The 12,500-nt window shown below is 42.8% G+C and overlaps 1 protein-coding gene across 1 annotated transcript; it reads left to right on the top strand.

The window, feature by feature from the left end:
- The first annotated feature begins 2,747 nt into the window (after positions 1–2,747).
- Positions 2,748–4,977, top strand: med28 (mediator complex subunit 28). Its single transcript, XM_030788204.1, has 4 exons — positions 2,748–2,920; positions 3,283–3,349; positions 3,853–3,965; positions 4,480–4,977. The coding sequence occupies exons 1-4, from the start codon at positions 2,756–2,758 to the stop codon at positions 4,675–4,677; spliced, it is 543 nt and encodes a 180-aa protein (XP_030644064.1). The 5' UTR covers positions 2,748–2,755; the 3' UTR covers positions 4,678–4,977.
- The last annotated feature ends 7,523 nt before the right edge of the window (positions 4,978–12,500 follow it).

Genomic DNA, 12,500 nt, shown 5'->3' with positions numbered 1-12,500 from the left:
TTTTTTTTTTTTTTTTTTTTTTTTAAGAATGCTGTTGGTTTTGGAAGATGCAGTGGAAATGGAGTCAACTCGATTCATCAGTGAACTTTCACAGAGATTTGTTTTTCATATACTTCTTAAGATTTTGATTCAGTGATTATGAATATAATTCTCCATTAATGAAAACAAGACAAAAATTACAATTGTATACATTTTTAAAATAAATGGACGTAGAATGAACATCTTGTCTGTGTTATTTACCATTGTAAATACATATGAACGACAACCGTGGTTGAATATTGAGTATTGTTTTTGTTATCATGAACTTTCTCTTTGTTATCGTAAACTCATAAACTTTGGACCACACAGTTGGACTGCAACTGTGTTGTCTAAAACTGTTTATGTGGACAAGGAAGTATTATATTATTTTTTTTTATATTTTGCTATTTCAGACTTCACATGGGGTGGGCACACTACATCATCATATGCCATCAGTGTTGATCACACTTTTCATTTGTAACGGATAGTTTTTTGGAATGTTTATGGGTTAACATGATTGAAATCTAATACAATAGCGGTCTCCAGCAGTTAGCTACATTTATTATTTTTTTCTGCATTTTCTGGACTTTGTTACTTTTGCTAAAGGTAAAAATAGAATTTGGAAAATATGATGTGAATATAGACACGATAGCTTGAATACTCTGTGAACTCTTCACTGTCCTCTTGTGTGACATTTCTTTATCTGGCTTCTCCGTTTGCCTTTTGGGCGTTGAGCTGCTAGAAGATCATGTCTGTATTGTCACAGACTTCTACCAGCAAAGCATATCATAAATAAATATGTATTTGACCACAGCAGAAACAAGTCTTACACATGAACACTAATGTATTTCCTCTCTATAAAAAGGTCAACTTTAACCTGCCATGATAGTTTACCTGCTGTAACAATCTGTAACACACAGCTCTGAGAATCTTTATGTTACAGAGGACTTAGAGATCCAAAGCTAGTTTTACAACTGAATCCACTTTTAAAGCACGTACGCCCAGAATTAAAGGATTAAAGACGTCAAGATCTCACATAAACATTCTGTATGTTCATGCTGAAGTGTTCCTTATTTTGGCTGGTTGGCACTCTCTTGCTGGGATATGATGCCTGTTTGCTCTCTTTCTCTCTCTCTTGCTCTCTCTTTTCTCTCTCTCTCTCTCTCCCTCCCTCTCTTTCTCTCTCTCTTTCTCTCTCTCTCTCTCTCTCTCTCTCCCCCGAAACTCCATTAGGTTCCCTCGTAAGATTCCTCATTCGGCAGTCTTTCATAAAACTTGGAAACTGGGGCAGAGAGAGGGGAGGCTTTTGACAGTGATGAAATGAACTGCCAGAGAAAATCCCGGGAGAATTTCAGCAAGTCACTTTGGTTCGCCGGAGTTTTTCTCATTGGAACATAGTGAAGAATAGATTTGCACAGCACAGTTTGTGTTTCTGGTTGTTTTATGGTAATCACTGCTGCCTGATGGCATTTCTGTCTACAGCACTTCCTTATCGGGACTGTTTGTTGTCTCATGTCAGCTTAGTTAACACATGTCTTGTTTGTATTCATTATGTAAATTGCTTTGGGGGGGGGCATCTGGAAAAGAATGTAAATGTAATAACAGACCCTGAGGTTATGAGGAAAATACAGTTATGTATCTACCACACCTTTACTGACTGTGTCCATTAGAGTAATTAAGATATAGAGTCTGATATGATGATTTAAACAAGTCCAAACATGACATCTCTCTCCTTTACAACATAACTAAGTGAAACAGATGAACATCTGCAACACAATGGCTGTCTCCCAGAGTCTGAAACTCACAGTCCTCTGTGGTCTGAACTCACTGACTCTCTCTGTCAGTGGTCTGGATTCACTGACTCTCTCTCTCTGTCGTTGGTCTGTATTCACTGACTCTGTCTCTGTAAGACAGTCTATCTCTATACAACTCTCTGTGTCTGTGTATCTGCGTATGCTGGCTCTCTGAAAACTCCTGTTTCCAGAAAGAGTTATGCAATATCTCAGATCTCTCTGAACCATATTCAGACTTCATCTTCATGAAATTTTTTTTTATCTGAATCACTGAGAGATATCTCCTTTACGACAGAACACAATGTAATTATGAAAGGCTTTACTTAATTAGAGTAGATATACATGCAATGTGTGAATATTTGATTCTAGGGTGGGGATAAATATCTTTTATTGAGATGTAGAACAAAGAACGTTATTAAACAGAGACTGTTCTGCACTGTAATTAATTCTTCTCTGATATACATGGCATAAGTTTGTGATTAGATTTTCAGATATAAACTGATCAGTACAATGACAACGTCGCAAGTTTTCATTCAGACTAAACAGGTCCAATTGGACTACTACAGTGAATCTGATAGTTAGGCCTTGTCCAGACACTTTCACTTGATTTCATTTGCCCCCTTCCTAGCAATGCCCCAGGAACCTGCGTCTGTTCGTCTTCTCAGGCTTCCTCATACCGTTTCCCCCTAAACAGTTCAGCCACGTTAGATAGCCAGAGAGCATGTGCAATGATGCAGTAGTTTAGAGGACTCTATTACTGAATATTTTCACGTTTTTATAACTTAAAAGTTTATAAACAGCAGAGCATGTGATAGACTCTGTACTACTAGTACTGCTTGCACTGAAGTCATAGGAGTGACACCATTCCCGTCACCGGCATGATGTTGCGAGCGCATGCGCAAAACGGCCAGTGTTTTTTTTGGTTTTTTTTTTAGCAAATAGTAATGGCGTCCTCCATGGGCGGAATGTTTCCCGGACAACAAACTTCAGGATCTCACCCCAGCGGAGGTCCGGGGGCTCCTGGACAATCGGGGTTGTTGCCCGGTTCCTCTGTGAACAGAGGCTCAGCAGGCAACACTTTAGTTGATGATCTAGAAGCTTCTTTTGAGGTGGGTTTACTAGGATCGATAGCATACTAAGCTTGAATATCAGTTGGCTGGCTAACTTGAATGCATAGAGCTTCGCTAGCGAACCTGTGCGTTAATCAGACCAGTAGCTTAACTCCTTTATTTCTCTCCGGAGTTTGATTTTTCTCTTAGTGTTGTGAATGAATTTGTTTAACACAGTCGCGTTCCTGTACATTATACATGTTAAATTGTGATGTGCCATGGTTGCGTTTTGGCTCATAGCTGCTGTGCTAACTGCGTCAGGTGAAGGGTTGATGGAGTGGTTCTCCAAGTCTTATTCTGTGGGTATGTATCCTGTTAGTTTTCTGTGTACTCTGTAACCATGTCTTGACTCCTTTCCACAGGCGTGTTTTGCATCTCTCGTCAGTCAGGACTATGTGAACGGGACTGATCAGGAGGAGATACGAACCGGTAAAGTTCAGCAGATGATAGCAAGACGACATCAGCGATAACGATATTGGCTTTTGACATACATTGATGTTCAGTGCTGTTGACCCATGCTCATTTTAACAGTTACTGCCCTGTTATTAAACATTCAACGTTGTAGTGACCTGGATCGATATTTGCAGATATCTTTGGTGCTTACATTTTGAAATTATGTAGGATTCCAATGCATGGCCTTTCAGGATGATCAAAGGAAAATATCATTACATCCTGGTTTGAGATCCAGTAGTAAAAGATATTGCTTTAACCTGCATCCTTCGACAGCTAACGGGAACCCCTTTTAACCATCTTATTAACTGCATAAGAAGTCATTGTGCTTGAAATAAGTCTTCAGTTTGGTAAACTCATTGGACACTTAGGAAAGTGGAGAAAATTGGTGTGTTGAATGGTAAGAACTAAAACTAAACATCCCATGAGTGCATCTGTCAAAAGACTGAACTTACTGTACGTCTGTATCTTTTATTTTTTAGGTGTGGAGCAGTGCATTCAGAAATTCCTGGATGTTGCAAGACAGACCGAATGCTTCTTCCTCCAAAAGAGACTACAGCTGTCGGTACAGAAACCTGAGCAACTGGAAAAGGAGGTGAGAGACCAGAAACATCTGTCCATTTCATGTCCTTACAGTAAGAGAAAGGAATCTAGAGCCAAACGATCACCCGCGAGTGCTTGGCTGCATAAGCATCTGCAAGATTGCCTTTGCCCCATATTTGTCTCTCAAAGCACTGGCACACTTTTGGTTGTGACCAACGTGCTTTTAATTGTCAAGTTGTCTCATTCATTCATTCATTCATTTTCCAAGCTGCTTACCCTAATTAGGGTCGCAGAGTGCTGGAGCCTATCCCAACACTCGCTGGACAGGTCGCCAGTCCATCGCAGGGTAGAAGTTGTCTCATGATAGCCTGTTTTAGTTCTTTCTTTTTACACTGCCCTTATGTCACCAGCGAAGGTGCTGTCACATTGCGTAGAGACCAGCTAGATACAGTTCCACAAAAGAAAATCCACTAAATGCACCATTCTGGCTGTAAATTTTATACAGATATGGTGCATGGCTGTAAGACTTGTTGCATTGTCTTAATGATGAATTGTCTTCCTCTTAGGACGTGTCTGAGCTGAGAAATGAGCTACAACGAAAGGAGATGTTGATCCAGAAACACCTGACCAAAATCCACCACTGGCAGCAAGTACTGGAGGACATTAACGTCCAGCACAAGAAACCCACCGAGCTGCCCCAGGGACCTCTTGCTTTCCTGGAACAAGCCTCTGCCAACATCCCTGCCCCCATGAAACCCAACTGACCCTAGAAACACATGAAGTGAAGGAGGACAAAGACTCTCAAGTGCGTCGAGTTGGGAGGAACTACCATAGAATCAGTTTCACTAGACATTCTATTTGCTCCCGTATAGAGTTCCAGAGTTTCCCCTGTGACATAATGATATTCTCTTTGTTTAATTTCCCTGGAAATGACACAAGACTGATAAGTATTTTTAAGGGAAAGGAAGGGTGAATGATCTCATAATTATTGGCGCGTCGGGTTTATCTTTCAGTCTTGAAAAGCTAAATACCTCTGGGTTTTGTAAGAAAGGGTTCCCAACACAAAAAAAAACCCCAGCAAAAAAGGGTTTTTTTTTATGTACGTAAATGATCGAAACCTTTAATATTTTTCTTTCACTCATACATGACCATTTTTAGGATCAGGACACATCGATGAGGTTCGGTTTTCAGTTTTTTATCCTCCAGTTTTTGATGATTGGACAGGTGGTCTTTGCACTCTTATTGGACAACTGTGTGACTGTATTTTTGTTGTTTTGAACTACATCCTTTCTTTCTTTTATAATGTTAATAAATATTGGAAACGTACTCTTTTTGTATAGCTGAGAATAAAAGTGCATTTTTGGTGCACACACAGACTTTGGAGTTTTATACGTTTTTCCTTTTCTTTTTTTTTAAGGTCTGAACGGGAGGGGGAATTGGTACTTAGGCCAAAGCAGTAAAATTATAAATAAAAAAAACAAACACGCAGACACATCCTCAGACTAAGAGAAACATGGAATAAATAAATATATAGTCTCACTGTTGCTTCCTTTGAAGTCATCCACTCTCTTAACTTTTCTTACGGAGAGATAAAAGGGTGAGTTCATCACTGATGTGCAGTTATGGGAAGAACAGCTTCTGCTCTGGTGTTCTCAGGAGGTGATATCTCATATTTGGGAAGCTTTGATGACTTGTGTTTGTAGGTCCAGAAAAGGCGCGTCCAAGTGTATTTTTAGAATTTGGACATCAAAGGAACAAAACCCCAAAAGATAGCTACTGGTTTATGGGAAGATGTTTGTGGAAGGATTATGAGATATTAAAATGTTTTTACACATAGTAACCAGAGGCCAATTTATCGTAAAAATTCTAATGTTACATGAACTAGTGTTTACTTCACTGAAGAGCTCATCCTAAGTGAATTGCTTACAGAGAATAAATGATTACATTTAAAATAAAATAAATAAACGAAAATAATTGTTTAATTATCTAAATTTTAAAATAATAGAATAAAAAAAATATTCCAGATTAATTACGGTTTTAAGACATTTAGATGTCTGTATAATCAGCACAATATTAACAGTAGTATTGTATTTGAATCGGCAGTTTGACTCCACCCCGTTTCATTACGTTTCACGTCGAGCCTTGGACGCGACCAATCAGTGAGTTTGTCCATTTTGAACGGGGAGCGGGTATCATGTCGTTTTGCTAGTCATTGTCCCTATGTAGGATTTTCATTTCATTTAACATTTTACGTTTTGCTTGTGTAAGCATCTTTTGTAAAGTGGTCATTTATCGATGTATGTCGCACGAACCGCGAAAATAACCGAAGGATCACGAGTATAAGGTGAGCATCTAATCGCTGTATGTGATCCCTCGATTAACGTCGGCTGCAAGTTCAAAGCTAGCTACCAAAAGTACTCAACGCCCTGCTAAGGCCGGTTGTTTTACGTAGTCAGTCTACTGTAGTAACGAACAAAACACGGATCCCTGCAGTTTGATACAATGTTTAACACAGTTATCATGTACAATCGTTATGCCAGAGTGTACGTCATATTAGCTGAGAAGTTTGGTTATGTGAGCTGTTGGCTCCATGAATTTTCGAAGCAAAGACTAGTGAAGTTACACAGCCGTCTGTCTAGCTTGCTACTATCTAGGACAGACTTTCTCTAGAATGACTGTGTGCACGTTACTGACGATGAAGATGTCTACATTTTCTTACAGTGCATTGTGTGCCTGGTGACAGATAAAATCAAGATGAACAATTTCGGAGGAAACAGGCCAATATTTTTGAAAACGTACGGGCGACAGAAACGTAAAGTAGAGCCCTGGCTGTCGCCGGATCTGCGGAAGCAAGCCTTCTCTTTCTCCAGCTCGCTTTCATCTGACAAATCCATCACTGAACACAACGACAGCGTTATAAAACCGAAGAAACGGTAAAACTCCAGAACTGCTTTATTTTTGTCCTCGCTTCGCCCTCCTCTGTCGTTCAGTTTATACGTTAATCAATTGGAATCGTAGTCTAACGTTATTTCCGTAGTTTTGTGATGCTCTCAGCATATAGAATACAACTGGGAATAAGTCCTACATCACTTCATAGACTTTTTGAAAGAGCGAAGGAGAACCAGATTTGATCATGCAATTTCTTCTTCAGGACTAGGAAAAGTACAGCATTTACATCGTCCTCGAAGTTGACTCGACCGTCGAAGCAAAAAGCCATGGTGGCTTTGAAAGAGGATGACAGCGATGAGGAGAACGTCTTTGTTTCAGATAACGTCCCGAGGAACCCAGTGCAGAGGTAAGACTAGTGTAACAGAGCAGAAGCGAACATGCGCCCTCACTAACTTAATAGTGGAAAGGGCTTTTACTCAGTGGCAAACATGACTGCTGAAAACTGAATTAGCCAGACAAACAAAGAGACATTTCACCTATAAACACACGCACCTCAGATATAACTTTCTAGCTGCTATCCATTGCAAAAAGTGAATATGGAGAAAATTTAATTTCACCAACGATATGCTGATCACAGCTGGCCACTTTAAAAATGGATGTGCATCTTCCGTACATTTAACTAGCTTTTGAAAGATGTTTTTTCTGTCTTCTCAATATTTGTGAATGATATTAAATGTCTCTAATGTTTATTGTTGAGCACTGTGTGGGAAAATATCGTTTTGCATTATGATTGTAACTTTTAGAAGAAAAATGTGTCTCATGGCTGTTGTCATGATGAAGTATTAATATTTATAGGGACCCGTGCTTGCTTAATTACTATATGCTACAAAATGTAAATGTGTTTGTTAGAACAGTGAGCGTTTATTATTTAGAAGACAAGGCCTCCGTGTGTCTGCAACACCTTGGAGCAAACACCAGTTATTCGGTGCTCCATAAGAAAAGTTATCTTGTAAAACCCCACACATGTCCTTGGACTTGTTTGTCTTACTGTATGAAAAGCTCTGCACTCCTTAACCTCAGTGAGAACTGCACTTCATCTTTGAGGTGTGCTTTTCCCCGTGTAATAAAGCAAAATGATCACATATGATGTTTGTTGTCTCTTAGAATTATCAACTCTGATTTCACTCCAAATTTTCCTAACAACTGTACTGTAGGTGATGCACAAAAAACCCCCCACATCACTGTAAATTATGGCCAAAGACTGTTTTTCTTTCCTGTGAGTTCTCTCATATGGTTCCCTTACTCGCTGCTCTTCGTCTCTTGAAGGAAGAAGAGGAAGGAGAAGCCGCTGACGAAGAGAGAGACCCTCCGCAGCCTGAACGCGGGCGACAGCGAAACGCTCGGACTCCCGGCGAAGAGGGGCAGGAGGAAGGCGCTTCAGGTTCAAACCAGCGACAGCGAGGAAGACTCCGTGATCAAGATAGTGAAGATGCGTTCGAGGAAACCGAAAAAAACGTCCAAGGGCAAAGAAGCAGAGTAAGATTTTTATTTTAAAAAAAAAATGTGAAAAGTATGATATGCATAATACTTTACATGAAGTAAAACATTTTAATATAAATGCTGTGGTTGAATGATTTGTGTTTTTGTTGTTGTTGTTTTGTAGCTCTGGGACAACAGCCTGTCCTTCCGCTATGGGCAAATTTGTGACACACCGGAGAAGACCGTTATCAGTAAAGCCATTAAAGCCACAGAGCTCTTTTCTGAATGTAAGAGACATTTTCTTTTTTCATCATAACATCTCATAACTGTGCCACAGTGTCTGTATCAGAGTCTAAGAGAGATTTTAGTCTGTTGCTTAGGAGAGCTGTGCTGATAAGACTCTGACGTTTTTCTTTTCCTTTTGATCTGTAGTATAAAGTCAATTACAGTTGTAGGAATTTTAAGAAAAGCATGGGAACATCATTGTTAATCATGAATTTCATCATTAGATTAAAAGTTTTATTTGCAAAATGCTCTTCAAGTATAATCCAAATCCTTTCCACAATGATATAAAGCTTTGGAAGCACAAGGATTAAATATTTTTTGCTTTCTTCTCTCCTCTTAGGCGGGCATTCCCAACAGAACTTTAAATTCCTCGGATGATTTCGCGAAAAGAGTCCCCGCTTTGCCTCGCTGCGGCGTGATCAGCCGGAAACTTCCGGAACGCCTCGCGAATTTCTCCTCCGAGGGCTCTCCGCTACCCGCGGCCGCTAACCCCCGCGAGGGCTCTTTCAACGACAGCGCGGAGCGCCGACTGCCCTGCAAGCCCCCTCTCCTGTCCAGCACCCCCTCTCTCCTCTCCAGACATCCGGTCAGGACCCTGGAGCCCTCCATCAGCGAGATCTCCTTCAGCCAGGACGAGACGGAGGAGCCAGTGCCGGCCCGAACCGGGTCGCGCGACCCGAGGCGACCTAGGCCGTCGGAGGTCGCGGAACTGCCCGAGACGAGCCCCGGGGGCGCGGCCGAGGGAGACCCCAACGAATGGGGAGGGGACGGAGAAGAAACACCCTCGCTCCTGCAGGAGGTGCAGTCCCGGCAGACGTCCGTGGGAGCCAGGTTTGTGTCAGCCAAGACTCACCTGGACTCTCTGATAGAGGCTGTAAAGGACAGGTGAGCATTGTAACAGTTTTTTTTTTTATTGTTTTAATGTTTGTTGTTTTGATGCTTCAGTGTTTCCTACAGAGAGAGAACTTTCAGAATAGGTGTGTTACTTTTTGCCCCCTCTGGTTCCTGTCTGTTTGTTAAATCAGTGCGAGTTCTAGGAGATCTAGTGTTTATTTAAGTGGAAGTTTTAATCTGCATTAGGAAGTCATAAGTCAGTCTTGAAAAGAGTATAAGCTAAGTGAATCCGAGTAGATCAGTAGAAAGTGTCCGAATACGTTAAAATGAATTTATCTTCTGTATCAAAATTGATTTTTAAGCATATTTTCTTCATTTCTTTTTCTTTTTGAAGTTATGACATTGAGGTTTATATTTTCACTTGATGACTTGTCCAGGTGCCGTAGAGAGAATGTCATGGTGTCTCTTGAAAAGATTGACAGTTCGAGCGTCCTATCGCAGAGAAGCACTAAAACAAAACAAGAAACCGAGGAACCGTTCTTGTCCTGTATGGACTCTGAGCCGCCCAGCCAATCAGAGGACAGTTTGCCCGTCGCCATCGAGACGTGCCGCAGGAACCAAATGTCCGTGGTCGTCCGTTCAGTCACGTCCTTTCTCTCGTCTTCTTCTTCATCATCCTCTTCCTGCGTCGCTCCCTCACTCTCCCTGGAGGAAAAGCTTAAGGCCGAATGTCTGTCCTCCTGCCCGGCAGTCGCTCTTACTCCTCTGCACCTCCCCATGCTCCCACGGGGTCTCCAGGAGCGTCTCGGGCCCGAACCCTCAAGCAAAACCAAGAGAGACGAGGAGTCCGAAACTTCCCAGTTCTCCTTTAAGGTTCCTCGCGCTGAACAAAGCCGTTCTAAAAGCCCTCCTCCTCCGTCTTTTTCGACCTCCGGCACCAGGAGCACCACAGAGGAGGACTCGGAGGAGGTCTCGCCTCAGAACGTCCGAGTGAAGAGGCGTCTGTCGGAAAGCTTCCGGCCCGACCTCGCCGCGTCCTCCCCGATCACGGCCGCGCCCGAGAAAGCCCCGGGCTCGCTCCAGCGGAAGGAACGGGCCGGAACGGGACGCAAAGCCCGCGTCAGCGGACTCAGCGTCAACCGCTGGACCAAAAGAGACGACCGCAACCGGAACGGAAACCGCAGGAAGAATCCGTCCGTCCGGACCAAACCGATAGACAGTTCTCTGTCTGAGTTGCTCTCCGGGAGAGTACATAAACAATCCAAGGTAAAAACGACTAAGCATGTTAGTGAAATGGTGGAGTGTAAGTGAAAGATTTCAGTGATGCAGAGTTGGATTTAATGGGTTTTTGGAGTGGGTTTGTACAAATAGTTTAAGTTCTTGTAATCATTGGTGATTGTCAGTATTACAGTAACACTACTTTTCCATTCTAAATCTCTGTCTCTAAATCTTCTGTTTCTCTGTGTGTCTGGATGTGTGTGTGTGTGTGTGTGTGTGTGTGTAGGAGCCCAGCTGGCTTCAGGGTGCTGACAGCAGTGTTCTGCCTGTCACCCCACTGAGGGCGGAGCAGCTCAATCTGTCCTCCATCATCTCCACCTTCACCCCCAGCACTCTCACCACACACTCCTGGAGCAGGCTGAAAGCAGCGCTCTCCATTCACAAGAAGAAAACAGGTACACTCACTCACACACACACACACGCACACATACACACACAGATGCACACACCTACCAGGGGTTTCCTTAAAACCGTTCTCTTCTCTGTCCACAAGAAGAAAATGAGTACACACACAATGCCATTCCTGCTGATGTTTCAGGGACAAAGCTTTATTTTTTATTCTAGGTTTTAATTAATCTCTCTCTCTCTCTCTCTCTCTCTCTCTCTCTCTCTCTCTCTCTCACCCCATCCTTCTCTCTCTCTCTCTCTCTCTCTCTCCCTCTCTCTCTCTCTCATCCCCTCCCTCTCTCTCTCTCTCTCTCTCTCTCTCTCTCTCCCTCTCTCACCCCCTCCCCCTCCCTCTCTCTCCCTTTCTCTCTCTCTCTCACCCCCTCCCTCTCTCCCCCTCTCTCGCTCTCTCTCACCCACTCCCTCTCTCTCTCTCTCTCTCTCTCTCTCTTTCTCTCCCTCTCTCCAGCTCTGCTGACCCCTGGGCGTTTGGCTCTGTCTCACCTGAGGTCTCCCGCTGGGGCAGGACAACACAATGGCAGTTTGGATCTGTTTGGGTCTCCAGCCTGCACCCCTCTGTCCCGTCTCCTCACCTCTCGCCTCCTCAGGACCAACTCCGCCACCCCACTGGTCTGTCGGCCCGTCACTGCTTTTACAGAAACATCAACCTCACACACATACACACTCCTTACAACTCCACTCTCACTGGAGCACAGCTTTCTCCACACCATGTACTCAACCTTCACGTAACACTTGATTTTTTTTTTTTTTTTTGTTAAATATTTTCTTTAACTCTGATATTCAAGACAACATCCTAAGAAGAACCCTAGAGGCTCAGCTTGTGTTTAAATGTTATTAAATTGAATATAAACTTCTTCACGTTGAACTGTTAAACTACTGAATTTATTTAACTGTATATCTTGGACATCAGAGAATCTGTTTCGAGGTGTATTGGAAAGGTGTTTGGAAACATCACATACCAGTGTCACTAAACCAGATATTTCCTCCATATAAAGTGGTTGGGAAGGATGCTGTTAAAAAAGTGTGTGTGTGTGTGTGTGTGTGTGTGTGTGTGTGTGTGTGTGTATGTGTGTGTGTGTGTATTTTTGTTGACATTTTTCTTTTTTGTCTGTAGACGCCGTATGCTGAAGATATCAGCGATGCAGAGAAAGTGTATCAGGAATGTCAGCAGGAAGGTCCCCTCTCTTTCCACGACTGCATCCCTCCGTCCCAGATGAAACTCTGCCGCAAGATCGGAGAGGGGACGTTCGGAGAGGTGTTTTCCGTCGTCAACGACGCCAAGGAAACCGTCGCGCTAAAGGTTAGCTACGAAACCTCCAAACGTAAATGATACTAATACAGGCGCGCAGGCCCGTTCCGTCAGCGACCCGCGGGACGAAAACGGCCCGAAACCCATCTCCGGTGACCATCGCAG

This window comes from Chanos chanos, chromosome 11, assembly GCF_902362185.1.
Source record: "Chanos chanos chromosome 11, fChaCha1.1, whole genome shotgun sequence".
Classification (NCBI taxonomy): domain Eukaryota; kingdom Metazoa; phylum Chordata; class Actinopteri; order Gonorynchiformes; family Chanidae; genus Chanos; species Chanos chanos.
Note: the sequence above shows the minus strand (reverse complement) of the source record. Positions and strands in the feature narration are given on the sequence as shown.

What these genes read in the sequence shown, in the direction of transcription:
- med28 (XM_030788204.1), top strand. Translation starts at nt 2,756, where the DNA reads ATGGCGTCCTCCATGGGCGGAATGTTTCCCGGACAACAAACTTCAGGA. An exon ending in ATCTAGAAGCTTCTTTTGAG is followed by an intron (nt 2,921 to 3,282) that starts GTGGGTTTACTA and finishes TCCTTTCCACAG; the next exon opens with GCGTGTTTTGCATCTCTCGT. An exon ending in TCAGGAGGAGATACGAACCG is followed by an intron (nt 3,350 to 3,852) that starts GTAAAGTTCAGC and finishes TTTATTTTTTAG; the next exon opens with GTGTGGAGCAGTGCATTCAG.